The sequence below is a fragment of the Bos javanicus genome, chromosome 2 (assembly GCF_032452875.1).
Source record: "Bos javanicus breed banteng chromosome 2, ARS-OSU_banteng_1.0, whole genome shotgun sequence".
NCBI classification, from domain to species: Eukaryota; Metazoa; Chordata; class Mammalia; order Artiodactyla; family Bovidae; genus Bos; species Bos javanicus.
In genome coordinates this window covers 94,690,378-94,710,507 of record NC_083869.1, presented here as the reverse complement: position 1 = coordinate 94,710,507, position 20,130 = coordinate 94,690,378, and the positions used below count along the sequence as shown (strand labels likewise).

The 20,130-nt window shown below is 37.1% G+C and overlaps 1 protein-coding gene across 1 annotated transcript; it reads right to left on the bottom strand.

Moving 5' to 3' along the window:
* Nucleotides 1-1,000: 1,000 nt before the first annotated feature.
* Nucleotides 1,001-19,899, bottom strand: ZDBF2 (zinc finger DBF-type containing 2). The gene is made up of 3 exons (XM_061382341.1): nucleotides 19,812-19,899; nucleotides 18,351-18,478; nucleotides 1,001-14,612 (listed from the first exon to the last, which is right to left on the bottom strand). The coding sequence occupies exons 1-3, from the start codon at nucleotides 19,869-19,871 to the stop codon at nucleotides 7,535-7,537; spliced, it is 7,266 nt and encodes a 2,421-aa protein (XP_061238325.1). The 5' UTR covers nucleotides 19,872-19,899; the 3' UTR covers nucleotides 1,001-7,534.
* Between the last annotated feature and the right edge of the window lie 231 nt (nucleotides 19,900-20,130).

Genomic DNA, 20,130 nt, shown 5'->3' with positions numbered 1-20,130 from the left:
AATTATGTTGCAATTCCACAGACTTACCACTACAGAAATTGTCTTTCATTCATATACGTAATGAAAGTGATCAACTAGAGACCTGTTGAATTTATGTTTGGATCCTGGGCACCCACCATAGGGCTAGGCACATCAGTTCAGTTCAGTTCAGTTGCTCAGTCGTGTCCGACTCTTTGCGACCCCATGAATCGCAGCACACCAGACCTCCCTGTCCATCACCAACTCCCAGAGTTCACTCAGACTCATGCCCATCGAGTCGGTGATGCCATCCAGCCATCTCATCCTCTGTCGTCCCCTTCTCCTCCTGCCCCCAATCCCTCCCAGCATCAGAGTCTTTTCCAATGAGTCAACTCTTCACATGAGGTGGCCAAAGTACTGGAGTTTCAGCTTTAGCATCATTCCTTCCAAAGAAATCCCAGGGCTGATCTCCTTCAGAATGGACTGGTTGGATCTCCTTGCAGTCCAAGGGACTCTCAAGAGTCTTCTCCAACACCACAGTTCAAAAGCATCAATTCTTCGGTGCTCAGCTTTCTTCACAGTCCCAACTCTCACATCCATACATGACCACTGGAAAAACCATAGCCTTGACTAGACGGAGTTGGCAAAGTAATGTCTCTGCTTTTCAATATGCTGTCTAGGTTGGTCATAACTTTCCTTCCAAGGAGTAAGAGTCTTTTAATTTCATGGCTGCAATCACCATCTGCAGTGATTTTGGAGCCCAAAAAAATAAAGTCTGACACTATTTCCACTGTTTCCCCATTTAGTACGGGTCTAAGTAATATTTGTTAAATGCATTAATAAGTAACTGCCTTATCTATGATCAGTTAGATAAATGTAACAGATAAAATATTCAGTCACAGTTGCCTCTAAGCTGAGCTGTGAAAAAAATGTAACTTTTTCAGTAAAGTTTTTTTCAGTAAAGTTGATAATTTACTTTATATGAGAGCCCCCATTTCAGATTATTAAACGCTTTTACTCTAAAATAAAAACAAAAATTAGATATTTTCAATCATCACATTTATTCATATTGACATCACATGACTTTTGTTATAATACACTGAGAAGTCCACAGATTTTTCTGCCCCACCCCACCGCCCACAGAAAAAGCATTATAAAGAAACACCACACAAACTCAAACTAAGGACATTCCACAAAAAAACTTGTTTGTACACTTCAAAATGTCAAGTTATAAGATACAAAGAAAGGCTGAGGAACTGTTCCATATTGAAGGAAATTAGAATCATGACAATGTGTGATCCTGAATTAAATCCTGGACCTATAGAGGATGCGTTGGAGCAGTCTGTAAAATCCAAGTGAGACCGGTGGAGTAGAGGGTAATAATCATATCAACACTGGTTTCCGGATTTTGATAAGGTACACTGTGGTTATGTAGGAGAGTAATTTTTTTTTTTTGGCTGCACCAAGCGACATGCAGAATCTTAGTTCCCTGACTAGGGAATCAAACCCAGACCCCCTCTAGTGGAAGCATGAAGTCTTAACCATCGGACCGGCAGGGAAGTCCCCGTAGGATAGTCATTTTAAACAAGAACTTTCACTATGACCGGTACCATCATCAACACTTCCTGGCTTTATCGTACATGTAAGATTAGGAAAACGGGCAACTTGGATATGATTCTCAGTTTAGTTACTTGTAAGCAATTCATAATGAAAGTAATGTGCTGACACTGAAAATGAGAATTCACGAAGCACAATGAAAAGAATGCCAAGAAGAGCAGTAAAAAAAAATAAGAGTCAAAAACAGAGGAAGTATAAAGCATTCAAGTATGGAATAAGAGCACTCACAAAGGCAGATAGCCAGTTTGTTGTGGATCTGGGGTAGTAATCGAGGATAACAGGTATACGAGGCATAAAGGAACATCTAACCTCACACCTAATAGCTTTTATCATATTTGTCATCAGAAGACCAGTGTTCTGTTACCAGAGTTACCAAAAATTAATTATAAATACTACTCAGCAATTTAAAAAAGAACAAATACTGTTACATGCTATATGAATAACCCCAAAAAACATTACAGGAAATGAAAAAAAGTCACACACAAAACACAATTTATTATATGATGCCATTTGTATGAAAAGTCCAGAAAAAGCTAAACTATAAAGACAGACAATAGATTAGGGGTGGCCTGAAATTGGGGATGAGGAAGGGAATGGGGATTATTTGTAATCCTCATTTGATTATAGAAAACAATTCATCTTTAATCCCCAAACTGAAGCTCAATGCCTTAATTTTCTCATCGGCTATTTAGTCACAATTACAGTTACTAACTCAAAAGGGCCCTTTGAAGATCAAATGAGACAACACAGGTCAAAAGTTTAGAACAATTTAGGTCAAAAGTACCAAACAAGTCTGGTACTTAGGGCTCAACATGTACATACACATGCCCAGCTTAAAAATTCAGAAAATAAAACGCATGTAAACAAATATGCATGTAATAAATGGTAAACACAGAGAAAAGTACAAGTTCATACTTTAAAGATTCAGCATTAAAGTACAGTTCGTCCTAATCAAGGTAAATAAAAGACTTTAGGAGAACTTTTTAAATATGTACAATCAAGTATAAGAACACATGAAAATTATTAAATATACTGTTATTTCCCTAAGATTTTTGGTCTCAATGAAGTATAAGGAAATGCTGAGACTCCTCCTCAGCCTTTCATCTTCTTGACATTTTGATGGGTAATTTCCTGATTTTTTTAATTACATGATTTTTCACAGTTTTCCACATTTTTTCTATACATAAAAGTCCTTTATTGAAAATTGGCTTCCAACTAACATTTTTACTTTATTAACATTTTTATATAAGAAGAAGTCTCTTATTTAAGAGACATATATAAGAGAGACTTCTCCTTATATAATCCAATATAATCCTGGACCAAAACTCTAGAAACCAATACTGGTGAGGCCAAAGGCACTGACATAGACACGTACACTCTTCCATGTTTTCTCATTCTTTAAAACATGCCCTAGGGTATTGGAGGCACCAAGTTATCTTCCAGTAGGCGTCAAATAATGACACAGGTACTGCCTCCTGAATTCAATCTGTTCACGGACTCTTTCCATACAGGTATACAAAGTGAAAAACTGCTAACACACCACTCCAGCAGACAAAGACAAAGTTGTTTAATTCTACTCCTTTGAAATAACTACTTCATCGAATATAGCCTATGTATCTTTGGTTAAATTATTTTCTCACCGGCATCAACATTTATATTCCCCTATATTATCTGTATGACGTTTATAAAATGAATTTCTGTTTTCCTTATTCTATCATTTCTTAAGTATTCCCAGATAAAGTTCCTAACGTGAAGAGAAAATAGAGGCAAATTTCAATATTTGATAAATTTTATCATGGTAGTTTTGAAAACAAATTTACTCTTTAAATTGCATTATAAAAAATACATTACTCTTCACATTCATTTTACATGGAAATATATAATCATTTGAGTATTTAAATATAGTTTCTCTTTAGCAAAATCATGTCACTCAGAGCCTGAGTTACACAAAAATGTAAACACACAAGTCCAAAACACACTTTACACATTGTCTACATACTACAAAATTTGGAATAATTATAGTAAACATTTATGCAAGGACAAGATTAATAAAACACTCACTATGGTTATCATTTGATTTTTTACTATTAAAAGAATTTAATGCATACTTGAATACACACAGAAAAATCCAATTTTTATCTAATATGTAAATTAAGCCCAAACAAATTTTGACAAAGGTACACTCTTGTATCCTACCAAACTCTGAAAGTTATTCACTACTTATTTAAATTATAAAATTTACAATTTCAACTTTTCAAGCCTGTCTAAAATAACAATGACTACAGGAACTCAGTAAACATTTCAAAGTGCTTTTTAAAATCATCAGGACTATTTTATACTTTAAACTTTAGATATAAACCTTTTCTTCTTAAGGAAAAAAATAAAAGGTACTTAGAAGAGTTTCCAATGTGAAAAATGGTAGTAAATTTTCTTCAAGTTTTTGATCAGTTGAATTATAAGAACTTTCCTCTCTGAATGATGTAATCACAGTAGATATGATACATCACAATTACATGGTACATTTTTTTTCCATATGATCTCTTGCTTTTAAACTGACACTAAAAGCTTGCAGAATGCCTATTAACAGTACTCAAGAGAATTACATGTCTACTTCATAGGGGAAAAAAAACACCAATACCCACAAGTAGAATATTTTTATGAATTAATTGCTTGCTGCTGCTGCTGCTAAGTCGCTTCAGTCATGTCCGACTCTGTGCGACCCCATAGACGGCAGCCCACCAGGCCCCACCGTCCCTGGGATTCTCCAGACAAGAACACTGGAGTGGGTTGCCATTTCCTCCTCCAATGCATGAAAGTGAAAAGTGAAAATGAAGTCGCTCAGTCGTGTCCGACTCTTAGCGACCCCATGGACTGCAGCCTACCAGGCTCCTCCGTCCATGGGATTTTCCAGGCAAGAGTACTGGAGTTTATTTACTTCCTAATCAGTAAGACAGTTTTCTTTCTAAATTAAAATTGCAGGATTATTCCAAATTAGCAGCTGACAGTGATATTTTAAGAAAAGAAATTAAAATATTTGAATATAGGGTAAGTTGAAGTTGCTCTGCAACTAAAAATAGAAACATTTGTCCATTTTTTAATCTAATTACTGCTTTAAATCTAGAAGAAATTATTTGGAAAACTCACCAGTGGCCACAAGACTAGAAAAGGTCAGTTTTCATTCCAATCCGTAAGAAAGGCAATGCCAGAATGTACAACTACCACACAATTGCTCTCATCTCACATGCTAGCAAAGTAATGCTCAAAATTCTCTAAGCCATGAATAGTGTACTTCAACAAGCCACTTCAACAGCACATGAATAGTGAACTTCCAGATGTTCAAGCTGGATTTAGAAAAGGCAGAGGAACCAGAAATCAAATTGCCAACATCCACTGGATCATAGAATAAGCAAGAGAATTCCAGAAAAACATCTACTTTGACTACACCAATGCCTTTGACTGTATGGATCACAACAACTGTGGAAAATTCTCAAAGAGATAGGAATACCTGACCACCTGACCTGCCTCCTGAGAAATCTGTACGCAGGTCAAGAAGCAACAGTTAGAACTGGACATGGAACAACGGATGGGTTCCAAATCAGGAAAATAACACGTTAAGGCTGTACATTGTCACCCTGCTTATTTAACTAATATGCAGAGTACATCATGCGAAATGCCAGGCTGGATGAAGCACAGGCTGGAATCAAGATTGCTGGGAGAAATATCAATAACGTCAGATATGCAGATGACACCACCCTTCTGGCAGAAAGCAAAGAAGAACTAAAGAGCCTCTTGATGAAAGTGAAAAAGGAGAGTGAAAAAGTTGGCTTAAAACTCAACATTCAGAAAACTAAGATCATGGCATATGGTACCATCACTTCATGGCAAATAGATGGGAAAACAGTGGAAACAGGGACTATTTTGGGGGGCTCCAAAATCACTGCAGATGGTGACTGCAGCCATGAAATTAAAAGACGCTTGCTCCTTAGAAGAAAAGCTATGACCAACCTAGACAGCATATTAAAAAGCAGAGACATTACTCTGCCGACAAAGGTCCGTCTAGTCAAAGGTATGGTTTTTCCAGCAGTCATGCATGGATGTGAGTTGGACTATAAAGAAAGATGAGTGCCAAAGAATTGATGCTTTTGAACTGTGGTGTTGGAGAAGATTCTCGTTGAGTTCCTTGGACAGCAAGGAGATCCAACCAGTCCATCCTAAAGGAAATCAGTCATGAATAGTCATTGGAAGGACTGATGCTGAAACTGGAATACTTTGGCCACCTAATGCAAAGAACTGACTCACTGGAAAAGATCCTGATGCTGGGAAAAATTGAAAGCAGGAGGTGAAGGGGAGGACAGAGGATGACATTGTTGGATGGCATCATCGACTCGATGGACATGAGTTTGAGTAAGCTCTGGGTGTTGGTGATGGACAGGAAAGCCTGGCATGCTGGGGTCGCAAAGAGTCAGACACAACTGAGCAACTGAACAGAACTAAAAGAAATTATTAATACAATGTCCATAACATACCCACAGGCTAAATAATGGCCCCTGAAATAAAGCTACATTTAGGAACTAACTGTTACACTGTACTTAATTCTGAAGTAACACATTTTTATTTCTGAAATCATGGTATACTGATCAAGTTTCAAATATGGTTTATACAATATAGAAGCTAAAAGTCATGTTTCCCTTTTAGCATCAATGACAGAAAAGGATCCAGTTTCCTTGACTTAGTAGGATAATTGAATGAATCTGTATCAGCACAACCAGTGTCCCTGAATAAAAGATCTAAAGATTTTTTGAGTATGTCAGACCTAAACTGCATATCTTGACATCTTTCATTTGAACTATTAAAATCAGTTAGCAAGTTGAAGGAAGGCCAAACTAATGTACAAATACAGCTTTTCACTAGCAAAATGGGGCTACACTTAGGTTATCAGTTTTATTGGTGTTGGTGGTTTAGTTGCCAAGTCGTGTTCAACTCTTGCGACCCCATGGACTGCAGCCCGCCAGGCTTCTCTGTCCATGGAATTCTCCAGGAAAGAATACTGCAGTGGATTGCCATTTCCTTCTCCAGGGAATCTTCCCCACCCAGGGATCGAGCCTGGGTCTCCTGCATTGCAGGCAGATTCTTTACCACCTGAGCCACCAGGCAAGCTGGTAGAAAAGCATAATCACACTGGCAAGATCCTTTTCCCCGTAAGATCTAGTAATGCTAAAGAAAAACCTACAGATATTGTATATATACAATATGGATGTATCTCAATGAAGAAAGTTGAAGGCCTGCAGATACAGTTTAAAAGAAACAGGAGTCTGTTATGTATTTAAATCACCAGGCAGTTTTTTTAAAACTGGATTAAAGTTAATGAAATCTCATTCTCTGTAACGCTTCTGAAAGAAAGATAAATTGTATTTTGTGTGTGATTATTTAGGTTAATCCCATTCAAAAGCTGAGATAATCTATTAGAACTTCTTTTTAACTACCCAGTTAGAATATGACATTGACAACACTACTTTGAAACACACAGAAGACTCGATTCATATTCATCTGTTCCAATTTTTAAAAAGTAAATAATAAGATAGCATTTTATGTTTGCCACATTCATCCTTGCAGTATTTTAAGCTGCTGACATGAGACACAATCATAAAAAATAAATGGGACACGATTGAAGGCAGAAAAGGGTATATATATTGTGCTAAATTATGTAATATAAATTAAGATGAAGCTCTTCCACAACAAAGGGACAAAGGGCATTAAAAAAAAAAAAAAAACACCCTAACACTAATTTTAAATGAATATTAAAAGTCCTGAAAAATAAGGCTATAGCAAAATAGATGAAGGTTCATTTTTTCCACCAGTTAGGAAAGCTATGTACACCAAGTGCCGAATGTATTTTCAACTGAAGCACTGACTCTTCAACCAGCCCTTAACAGAAACACCTTTAGTTTACTTCATTACCTCATAATTTGTTAGAGAATCGAGTCTTCATTCTATCCGAATACGGTACACCAGAAAACAAACTTCTCAAATCATATGTTCTGATAGGTCTACACGGCTTTCTCTGTTGTCTTCTAGGGTGTTTTTTATTATCATTCTTCTTACTTCGTGCAGCGCTGGAAGAGGTCTGCACACGTTGCCTAGAAGAGCTTGCTATAGCTCCTGACTGCTCTTCAGCTCCTGCTGACAGAACTGAGGTGTTTGAGAGCGTATTAGCTGGTTTCTTTGCCTTCTTTAACCTACTAACATTAGGTTTTTTCTTCTTAATATGCATCCTAACAAAAGTGCTCCTGGACTGATATTTGTGACGCAAAAAAACAGAGTATTTTGGAATATACTTTTTAATTATATCACTTAGTTTGCTCTGAATCCAAATCGACCGTTTTTCTGAAGCAATTCTGATATTTTGCTGGGGAATAACTGATCTACAACCTTTTTTGGGAAAATCTGGCTTATTATTAGTTGATACCTTCCTTCTCTGATTTTTGCTTTTACTTTTCAAAAACTTTTTTCTAAATGATTTTGATGAGGTTTTGGCAACATCACGACTTGAAAAAGTTGACTGGAAATTACTTTCCCTCGAAATTTCACTAGAACTAAAAATCTTGGATTTTTCTGGAAACACAGAAGATTCACTGGCCTCCTGACCTGACTTTAGTTCATGTCCTACTGACACTGTCATAAAAGGTACTGAAGCAGAGCTTTGTACATAAGGATCATTATCTTCTGCATTAGAATTTAAGTGGCTAACATGCATTTCAACACAATTATTCCTGTCAGACCCTGGTACTTCTATGTTCAGAGGAGGATCAATTACAATGTGCTTATTCAATGGGTCATAACAATTAAAGGAAGTCTGGTTAAATTTGTACTGTATGTTAATATCCCAATTATTTCTACTACAGTGCCTCCTTTTAGAGATGCGGTTGGATTCACCTTTCTCCAACTTAATATTTGAAGAAAGAATATAAATTAAGGTATTTGATTGCAAAGGCTTCAAAACGCCAATACATGATTCAGGAAATTCTTTTTTTTTAACTTTCTCTCTTGTTTTCCAGTTGTTTTGTAAAAGTAAATACTTCCTTACTGGCGAGTCTTTCTCTTGTCCACTGATTCTTTTTGTCCCTCGTTGACTTGTGAGATTGGTTTGAGTTCCATGCCTATCTTTTATAGCCTGGTCTTGAGAGGCCACTTGCCATGTTTGTTCATGATTCCTTTCTGTTGAAGGATGATGGTTAGGTTTATCTAAAGCCACTGAAAAGTCATCAATATGTGAAGTACCACCCTCTTTATCATCACAATCTGAGAGAATTTGAATTGATGTGGTGTCCTGATTGAGGTCAGTCCAGGTCATCTTTTTTTCTTCATTCAAAAATTTTTTTTTCCTTTTTCTCATCTCACAGTCGCTAACAAAGTAACAGTAGAAATGATCTTTCTTAAATTCCTTCACAAGAGCACTCATTTGCACATCATCTTCTTTCATTATCTGAGACCGCGTTTTCCCCACAAATGAAGGAGGGACAGGAGGCAAGTCTTCAGGAAGTAGTTCATGAAGATCATCTTCTATGACCTCCTTTGCTTTTTCCAAGTTCCTTATAGCATCAACCACAAGAACAGAGTCTGAATGGGAATTATTATGATTTGTTTCTTTCTGGTCAAAAGACATCTTCTTAAATAGGTTGATCTTATTAACAGCTTCTTGAGGCCGGCCATTGCCAGACTGGAGAGAAGGATCACGCTGAAACTTCACCCCAGAACCACAAGTTTCACAGTTCATACTTTCTGGATCAGTATGTTTTAACTTCAAAAGGTTTTCTTGATCAGGCATTTGATGGATCACCAATCCAGGAGATACATTACAATCCATCGCAGAAACACCAGATTCACAGTTCTTATCTTTTAGGCCAATATTTTCTACATCTTCCCAAAGGCTGACTCCTTTGTCAACCTTCTGCTGTTGCCGAGTTACTGGCTGAGAAGTCTCCTCCCATTCAAAGTTTCTTTTAGGACCACTAGATTGACAGCTCTTGTCTTTGGGGTCACTATATTTTACCTTTTTTTTTTCAGATTCTTGCGACTGGTAAGTCATGGACTGATGAGAGGAATCAATTTGAAAACTCAGTTCAGAAACATAAGGCTCAGAGCTTGTCTCTTCCAGAATAATATAGTCTTGCTTCTGCTTTACTACTTTGAAGACCTTTTTGGAATGGTTTGTCACTGATTGAGGAGAGGCTTCACAAACATATCTTAGTTCAGAATCACAAGAGTCACAGTTCTCATCTAGGTCAAAACTTTCTGCATTTATACAGCTGATTTCTTTGACAGTCCTTTGAGGCGAGTCAATCACTGGCTGAAAAGGGACATCAGAATCTGAAATCATTTCACAGTCATTATCACTTGCCGTCAGGTCCATAAACAGCATCTTATCTGTTTCTCTGTCTGACTCTTCAAGTTCGTTTATCACTATTTGAAGAGGAACATCAGAACCACACATTATTTCAGAATCCCTAGGTTCACTAACCTCTTCCATGCCAAGATACTTTTCCATCTGAAGATTTATCTCTTTGCAAACCACCTGAGGTTGGTCAACTCCTAACTGAAGATGAACACCAGAATCACATTTTATTTCAGAAACACTAAGTTCACAGTTCTTATTTTCTAGGTCATTCTGATCCTCCTCTTGCAAGTTTATTTCTTTGACAGCCACAGCAGAATGACCAGCTACAAAGTCAACATCAGAATCATAACTTACTTCAAAATCACCTAGTTTGTATCTCTTATCTTCCAGGTAAATATGGTCTTCCTCCCAAAGACCTATTTCTTTAACAGCTTTTCTTTGAAGCTGGCCAGTCACTGACTGAAGAGGATATTCAGAAACAAAATTTATCTTAGGACCACAAGGATCATTGCTTTTGTCTTCCAAACTGGTTTGTTGCTCTTCCAAATCGTGGTGTGGCTCAACCACTGACTGGAGAGGGGTATTTGCAACAAAAATGATTTCAGAATCATTAGGTTCATAGCTCTTAGCACTCAGACGAACAGGTCCCTCCCTCAGAAGATTCATTTCTGTAACAGCCTCTTGAACTTCATTAGCCACAGATTGAAGAGGTCCATCAGAAACAAAGTCTATTTTTGAATCACTAGGTTTGACAACCTTATCTTCCAAGTCAACATGCTCCTTCAGAAGGTTTACCTCCTTAACAACTTCAGTTTGGCCAGCCACTGACTGAAAACAGACATCAGAGTCAGATACAATTTCAAAATGCTTAGGTTCATCTCTCTTATCTTCCATGTCAACTTCATCCCTCCAAGGGCTTATTTCTTTAACAGTTTGTCTAAGCTGGTTGGCCACTGATTGAAAGGGGTCATTAGAATTAAAATTTATTTCAGAACCACAAGATTGATTGTGCTTATCTCCTAGTTCAGTATGCTTTTGCTCCAAAATAGTTATCTGAGGATGATCAACTACTGACTGATCCGTGAGATCAGAATTCAAACTCATTGCAAAACCACTATCTTGCCTGTTCTTATCTTTCAAGTACACATGATTTTCATTCTTGAGGTTTATTCGTTTAACAGCCACTTTAGGTTGACTGGACACAGATGGAAGAGAAACATCAGAATTATATATTAATTCAGAATCATTAGGTTCATCAACCTTATTCTTCAGGCTCATATCCTCTTCTTTCTGCACTTTTGTTTCTTCAACCACTTCCTGAAATTGTTCGGTCAATGGCTGAAGAGGGTCAGCAGAATCAAAATCCATTTTACCATAACTAGATTCATTGTTTGTATCTTCCAAATGAACATGTTTTTCCTTCAAAAGGCCTAGTTGAGGTTGGTCAATGACTAAATGAAGAAGGTTATTAGTATTCAATTTTTTTTCAAAGCCTCTGGGTCCAGTACTTTCATCTTTTGGGTCAACATGGTCGTCCTTCAAAACAGTTGTCTGAGGTTTTTCATTCATTGACTGAAGAGGGACATCAGAGTCCAAAATTATTTCAGAACTACTATATTTATCACTCTTGTTCTCTAGAAAAACATGTTCTTCTTTCTGAACACTTACTTCTTTATCAGTTATTTGAGGTTCCGTCATTGAATAATCAGAATCTAAACTTATTTCAGAACCACTATATTCAGCACTTTGACCTTTTAACTTAGCATGCTTTTCTTTTTGAAGCCCTAGTTCTTTCACAATCAGTTCCGGTTTGTGAGTCACTGACTGAACAGGGATATCAGTATCCAAACTTGTTTCAGAAACTTTTAACTTATTACTCTTATCTGTTAAATTTACATGTTCTTCTTTTTGGTTTATTTCTTTAATAGCTATGGAAAGATGACCAGTCACTAAATGAAAAGGAATACCAGATTTCAAACTGTTTTCAGAAACAACAGGTACATTATCCTTATTTTCTAAGTGTATATTCTCCCCTTTCTGAAGGTTTCTTTCTTTAATAGGATCTTCAGAATGTCCAGTCATTGAATGAAAAATATCATAATCAAACATTTCAGAATCACTAGATTCATTTCCCTTATTTTCTAAGTGTAGCCACTCTTCATTTTGAGGATTTAGGTTTTTAACAGCTTCTTCTGGCTGCTTAATCACTGAGTGAAAAGGGATATAAGAAGTCAAACTTATTTCAGAACTGGTGGGTGCATCATCTTTCTCTCCTAAGTGTGTACACACTTCTTTCTGAATGAATGTTTCTTTCACCGCTACTTCAGGTTGATAAGTCCCTGAATGAAGAGGCACACCAGAATCAAAAGTTATTTCAGAAACACGAGATTCATTACTCTTATTTTCCAGATCAATAGGATCCTCCTCATAAACAGTTACTTGAGATTGGTCAACTACTGGGTGAAGAGGACTATCAGAATAAAAAGTTATTTCAGAACTAATTGATTCAAAGCTCTCATCTTCCAAGTTAACATGCTTCTTATTTATTTCTTCAACATCCATCTCAGGATACTCAGAAACTGACATAAAAGAAGAATCGGAGTCAAAAGTGGACTTACAACTGGAACATCCATAGCTCTTAACTTCCATGTCAACATTTAATGCTTTCAGATTTATTTCACCACGAGAGCCCATAGGGTGAGAATCAAAACTGAGATCAGAAATGCTAGACTTAATACTCTTGTTCTCCAGGTCAATAGCTACTTCCTGAGCATTTACCTCTTTAACTGCAACTTGGGATTGGGCAGGCACCAACTGAGGATCTGTTTTCATCAAATGAAACTTTATCTCAGGACCATGAAATTCACAGTTCATATCCACAAGGTCATTCTTTTCTTTCCAAAGATTGATATTTTCAACATCCTTCTGAGGTCCATCAGACAAGGTCTCAAGAGAGACATCACAATCAAGATATGCTTTAGCACTACTGGGTTTATAATGACTATCTTTTAGAGAGACAGGCCTATCCTCCAGGTTTCTTTCACTGACAGCCATGTGAGGATGGTCGAAGAATGACTGAAGAGAAACATCACAATCAAAACTTGTTTCAGAACAACTCGATCCATAGTTCTTATCAACCAAGCTAATGTGAACCTTCTTCTGAAGTTCTGTTTCTGTGACAGTCACTGGGAATTGGCCAGGCATTGACTGAAGTGAGAAAACAGAATCAGCACTTATTTCAGAGCTACTAGATCCATAGTTCATATCAACCAAGCCAACGAGCACCCCCTTAGGAAGGTTTACTTCTTTCTCAGGCTGTTGGCAGCAGTCATCAGTTGACTGAAGTGAAGCATCACAATCAAAATTCATCTCAGAATCGCTGGATTCATAGCTTTCATCAACCAGCCTAATATGCATTACCTTATGAACACTTTCATCTTTCACTTGAGTTTTGCTGGTAGTCACCTGAAAAGAGTCATCACAATCAGAGCTTCTTTCAGAAATATAAGATGTATTATTCTTATATTGCAAATCAGTATGTACTTCCTTTGAAAGGTTTATTTCTTCAACAGTCACTTTGGATTGGTCCATCAGTGAATAAAAAGAGGAACTGCCATCAAAACTTACTGCAGAATCTCTTGATTCACAGTTCTTATCTTGGTCAGTTTGCTCCCCCTTGCCAAGGTCTGGTTCAGCCTCTTCACAGTGATCAGATGCTGACTGAGGAGAGCCACCAGCAAACTTCATTTCAGAACTCACTTCGATCTTCTGTTCCCAAAAGGCTGACTTGTTAAAAACCAAATGCTTTCCTTCCTGGTTATGATCCATATTAGGAAAGAATTTCTCATGGTGCTTTGGAATGTCATCTTCAAAGATTCCTTTATTAGAAGGCATGTCAGTTTTACTCAGGTTGACTACTGGATTCACTGCAAATTTAGAAAGAGATTCCAATTTTAAAGAGTTTTCAGTACTCACAAATTCATGGACTTTAAAGTCAGTTGACAAAGCTTTAGTCTGAGAATTTACATCTTCCCGTAAGGTCAACTTATCTGAGTTTACACATAAAGACTTTCTGTTTAACTCTTTAGGTTTCTGATATGGAACTGAAGAAGTTTCTGGATGGGATGGTAGCATAGGGTTTCTAGAGCCCTTGTTTAGCTGTTTAAGGTATTTGTCAGCTTTGTTTGGGTCACATTTGTTAACTAAATCCAAATGGACTCCAAGTGACAAACCAGAAGTAGTGTCAGTTGTAACTGGTCTTTCATGAGAACTTTCAGGTGAACAACTAACAGGAGCATTAGAAATCACTGACGAACATATTACACTTTGTCTATTATTTGTACTGTGACTAATACCAACTGGATTAAACTCTTTCACACTGCTCCCAATTTTATGAATGAACTCCAAGGGATGCTGTTGTCCTTTTTCCAGTTTTTGAATAACTGATGGTCGATCTGAAACACTATGCATATATTCCTGAGGCCTAGAATACACCTTTTCAATGGGTTCAGATGCCTTGGTAGATATCTCTTCTCTGACTCCAGCAGCATCCTCAGTCTTTATTTCAGGACTAAAATCATCATTAGGAACCACTTCTGAAGGTGACACAGTAGTCATATGAAGTCTCTCATTTTGCATTGATCTAAAAAATAAGGGGGAAAATTCCATTAAAATATTTTGACATCCGTTTAAGATTTTTCAATGCATAATAAATTCTATGTTCTTTCTATCCTGGGCCAGATTCCTACAACAGAGAGTTTCAAAATAAATTAATTTTGTAACATTTGGCTAAGGACAGAAAGGAAGGTAGAATCATAAAATCAAACAAGTTGAAAATCCCAAAGGATTCTATGAAACCAGCATCACCCTGGTGCTATACCAAACAAAGATATCACACACACAAAAAAAATTACAGGTCAGTATCACTTATATTGATACATAGACATAAAAATGCTCAACAAAATATTAGCAAATCAAATCCAACAATTCATTAATGGATCACACACCATGATCAAGTGGGATTTACCCCAAGGATGTAAGGATTTTTTAATATCTGCAGAATCAATCACTGTGGTATACCACATCAACAAACTGAAGAATAAAAACCATATGATGATCTCAGTAGATGCAGAAAAAGCTTTTGACAAAATTCAACATCTATTTATGATTTCAAAAAAACTCTCCAGCAAGAGGGCATAAAGGGAAGATATCTCAACAAAATAGGCTATTTATGACAAATCCACAGCTAACATCATACTCAACAGTGAAAAGTCTAAAGCATTTCCTCTAAGACAAGAAAAGGATGAACAAGACAAGGATGCCCACTCTCACCATTTTTATTGAACAGTTTTAGAAGTCTTAGTCACAGAATCTAGAGAAGAAAAAGAAACAAAAGGAATCCAAAATGCAAAGGAAGAAGTAAAACTGTCATTGTTTGCAGATGACATAATACTATACATAGAAAATCTTAAAGATACCACCAAAAAAAATTAGCACTCATCAATGAATTGATAAAGTTGCAGGATACAAATTAGTATACAGAAATCTACTGCATACACTAACAACAAACTATCAGAAAAGTTAAAGTAACAATCCCATCTACCACCACATCAAAAAAGAATTAAATACCTAGGAATACACCTACCTAAGAAAACAAAAGATCTGTACTCAGAAAACTATAAGACACTGATGAAAGAAACTGACAGAGGTACAAACAGATGGAAAGATACACTGCGTTCCTGGAAGAATCAATGTTAAAATGAACATACTACCAAGGCAATCTACAGAGTCACTGTAATCCTTATCTAAACACTAAAGGTTTTCTTCACAGAACTAGAACAAATAATTTTAAAAGTTGTATGGAAACACAGAAGACTCTCAATAGCCAGAACAATCTTGAGAAAGAACAGAGCTAGAGGAATCATGCTTCCTGACTTCAGGCTACAGTAATCTATACAGTATTGTTCTGGCACAAAAATAGATACATAGATCAATGAAACAGAACAGTGTTCAGAAACAAACCTACACACTTATGCTCAATCTATGACAAGTGGAAGTCACCCAGTTGGGTCTGACTCTTTGGGACTCCATGGACTGTAGCCGGCCAGGTTCCTCTGTCCATGGAATTCTCCAGGCAAGAATATTGGAGTGGGTTGCCATTCCCTTCTCCAGGGGATCTTCCCAACACAGGGATCGAACCTGGGTCTTCTGCACTGCAGGCAGATTCTTTACCATCTGAGCCACCAGGGAAGCCCAAATCTATGACATAGGAGGCAAGACAGTCTCTTTAATAACTGATGCTTGGAAAACTGAATAGCTAGCTACATGAAAAAGAATGAAATTAAAACTTTCTCTTAACACCATATACGAAAATATACTCAAAATGGATTAAAACCCTAAATGTAAGACCAGATACTATAAAACTCCTAGAGGAAAACATAGGCAAAACACTGACATAAATCACAGCAATATTTTTTTGGATCCATCTCATAGAGCAATGGAAATAAAAGCAAAAATTAATGAACAGGACCTAATTAAACTTTAAAACTTTTGCACAACAAAGGACATCATCAACAAAATAAAAAGACATCAAGCATACTCAAATTTAGAAAACATCCTACAAAATAACCGGCCAGTCAGTACTCTTCTAAAAAGTGTCAAGGTCTTAAAAGCAGAGACAGACTAAGGAGCAACTCAAGATTATGGGAAAGTACAGAAATGTGACAATTCAATGCACTGAGTGGTCCTGGATGGAATGCTGGTCCCCAAAACAGGACATTAGTAAACACAACTGACAAAATCTGAATGAGTTCTACAAATAGTGTGGTATCATGGTGATTTCATGGATTTGATCACTATACTGTGGTTATTTTATTTTTCTTGCTTATTTTTGGCTGCACTGGGTCTTCCTGGCTAGTGTGCAGCCTTTCTCTAGTTTCAGGGAACAGGCTACTCCTTGAGGGGCACGGGCTTCTCACTGCGCTGGCTTGTCTTGTGGTAGAGCACAGACTCTAGACCCGCGGGCTTCAGTAGTTGCGGCTCACAGGCTCTAGTTGTGGCACACAGGATTAGTTGCTCCATGGCATGCGGAATCTTCCCGGACCAAGGATCAAACCCGTGACCCTTGCACTGGCAGGCAGATTCCTATCCACTATCACTAGGGAAGTCCACTGTGGTTATTTTAGACTTAACATTTGGGGAAGCTAGGTGAACATTACACAAGAAAAATCCCTTGTACCAGTTCGCAACTAAATTTTTTAAGTCTGAAATTATTCTAAAATGAAAAGTTAAAAAATAAAAACTATTTTAATGTCCATAAACTTTAGCCCAAAAGTTCACAATCTAGAAGTCTACTCCACAGAAAGAGCTGGATGTACAAATATGTTTGTTGAAGCATTTTTTATATACACTATAAACTGGTAATTTATACTGACCTCAAGATAGGTTGATTCCATCTTTCCACCAGCTAAGAAAACAAATATTTTTTCCTAACTTTTCCCCATCATAACTTTTCGTCATTTGCTAAGTTTTAGGTTGGTGACTTGCAAAGTGTGCAAGAAGTTTACCCTTTATTCTGCTGCTAGGACTAAAGTCAACTAATACTGTACAGGTGTGCTAATGATCTATGTTGCTTTACCTTAACAGCTGTAGCAGCAAACTCATCCAAGTACATAATCTGATTTTCTACCAAAGTTCTTCTTCAACATAGGACATTAACTTTTTAAAATGTTATCAAAAGATTTTTTATTAAAACAATCAAAATATATTAATAAAAGAGTAAGCTATCAAGATACTGACAAATTATAAAAATAATCAATTCCGTTTTACAGAGTAGCACAGAGTTAGCAAATAGTTCCATTAATGTGGAATAAATTTTTACCTTGACTATCCTTACTTAGCTACTATCACCAACTTTTGGTTACTAATCTTGTTAAAGTTATGTTTGTTCCCACCTTTTTACCCTGCTTAATCCTGTGGCATCCTTGATGATACATATTTACTGGCCTGACTTTTCTTTAGAAAAAGCATAGTATAGTCCATATCTTTTAGAGTGAGATTTTTTTTACTTAACTTAGGAAAAATGTTTAAACAACTGCAAGGATAAGTTACTAGATAAAGGTTCACGTTATATTCCCTGATTCAAAGATTCACTTTAGGAAATATTAGGATGTTAACACAAACATCCACTGTAATATATAACTACGTACTAATATTCCCTAGAGAGGGGCATGGCACCCCTCTCCAGTATTCTTGCCTGGAGAATCCCACGGACAGAGGAGGCTGGTGGGGCTACAGTCCACAGGGTCGCGCAGAGTTGGACACAAATGAAGCAACTTGGCACACATGAATATACTAATATTATTTCACTCAGTTACTCTACCTGCTTTCCTGATAACGACACGGGTGGTGCTGCAGTACATCCTGCAAGAAACGTTCCATCAAACTAGCAGCACCCATCCATCGTCTTTTCTGTGTGATCAAGGATCTGTGATAGTCACTGGATAGATGCTGGGAAATAAAAAGAAAATGAATGTTTCTAAATATTCTAATGGGTAAACATACTAATGGGTAATACTCATTAGCAGTGAGAGCATCACAATATAGATTCATCATACTCCTGGTAAAAGTATAAATTGATATACCCTTTATATAAAGCAATTCTAAAATACTCATCTGAAAACCATTTAAGGGGAGCGCAAATCAATGCAGAATATTAGAGGACATGCAGCTCACTTCTCCCCATGAACATATCAAAAATACATCTACATGTGAAACAATTCTTCCTGAAAACTAACTGGAAATGAGTAAAAGGACTCCTGCACAACCATGGCTGTAAGAAAGATACACAGGAAGGGTAGGAAGGGTACGAAGGGAAGAAAAACAAGCAAGTGGTTTGTACCTGTGCTTAGGGGAGGGGATTCAAAGGCAAAGGGAGACCAGTCTCTCGGGAGGGTAAATGACCCATACAACCATTCTGTTTTTCACTTTCAGTACAGTATTCAATAAATTACATGTTACCCAATCATTATAAAACAGGCTTTGCATTAAATGATTTTGCTCAACTGTAGACTGATGTAAGTATTCCAAGTACTTTTAGGGTAGGCTAGGTAAGCTGTGATATTCAGTAGGTTGAGTGAAGTCACTCAGTCGTGTCCAACTCTTTGCGACCCCATAGACTGTAGCCTACCAGGCTCCTCTGTCCATGGGATTTTCCAGGCAATAGTACTGGAGTGGATTGCCATTTCCTTCTCCAGGGGATCTTCCCAACCCAGGGCTCGAACCTGGGTCTCCCGCATTGTAGACAGACGCTTTACCGTCTGAGCCACCAGGGAATTCAGTAAGTTAGGTGTATTAAAGGCATTATCAACTTAAGAGACTTTCAAATTATTATCAGAAATGTAATCCCACCCTTCTGCCTCAGGGTCTCTATCCTTGCTATCCTGTCCCTCTAACCTATAAATTCTGCCCCCCAAGATATAAGCAAGCCTGATCCCCACATTTCATTCAAATCTCAGCTCAAATGTCATTTCTGTAACCTCACCTGGCCACTCAATCTAAAACCGCACCTTCTTCCCTATTTTATTTTCCTCATATCATTTATCACAGTCTGACACACCATGTACTAAATTTATGTGACTACTTATTTTCTGTCTTAGTGCATCAAACTGTAAGCTTCATGAATAAAAGAAACTGCTTTTGTTCACAGCCATATCCCTACAAGCCACATCTCCTCATTAGTAGATTCTCAATATGGTCTGTTAAATGAATTTGATTGTGTAAAAGAAGCGAAAGTTATGAGTAGGTCCTTTGTGGTATAACCATAGTAATAGGATCTTCTCACCTGCTCCAGGTTATTATAGAATACACAACAAAAACTGCAATATCCTGATCTGTTCTGCATGTTGAAAAACCAAAGTCAGATGGCTATTGTCCTTGAATACTCAAACTGGAAGAAAAGAAAAATGACAAAAACACAATAATTCCTTACTACCATGAAGAAGATAGCCATGATAACACCATAGAAGAGAACTTCATTCTTGAGTCCTACTCACTAGTATTTCTAATAATTATGAGAATAGAAAGGGCTACCATGTGCTACCAAACCAATCAGTGAGCCTGCAATTAACTGAGACCTTTCTTCTTTTTTTTAACAAAATAGC

Coding starts and splice junctions, on each gene's coding strand:
- ZDBF2 (XM_061382341.1), bottom strand. CDS start 19,871: ATGCAGAACAGATCAGGATATTGCAGTTTTTGTTGTGTATTCTATAAT. Junction 18,479..19,811: donor TCTATAATAACCTGGAGCAG/GTGAGAAGATCC, acceptor TTTATTTCCCAG/CATCTATCCAGTGACTATCA. Junction 14,613..18,350: donor TGTCGTTATCAGGAAAGCAG/GTAGAGTAACTG, acceptor CTTATTTTTTAG/ATCAATGCAAAATGAGAGAC.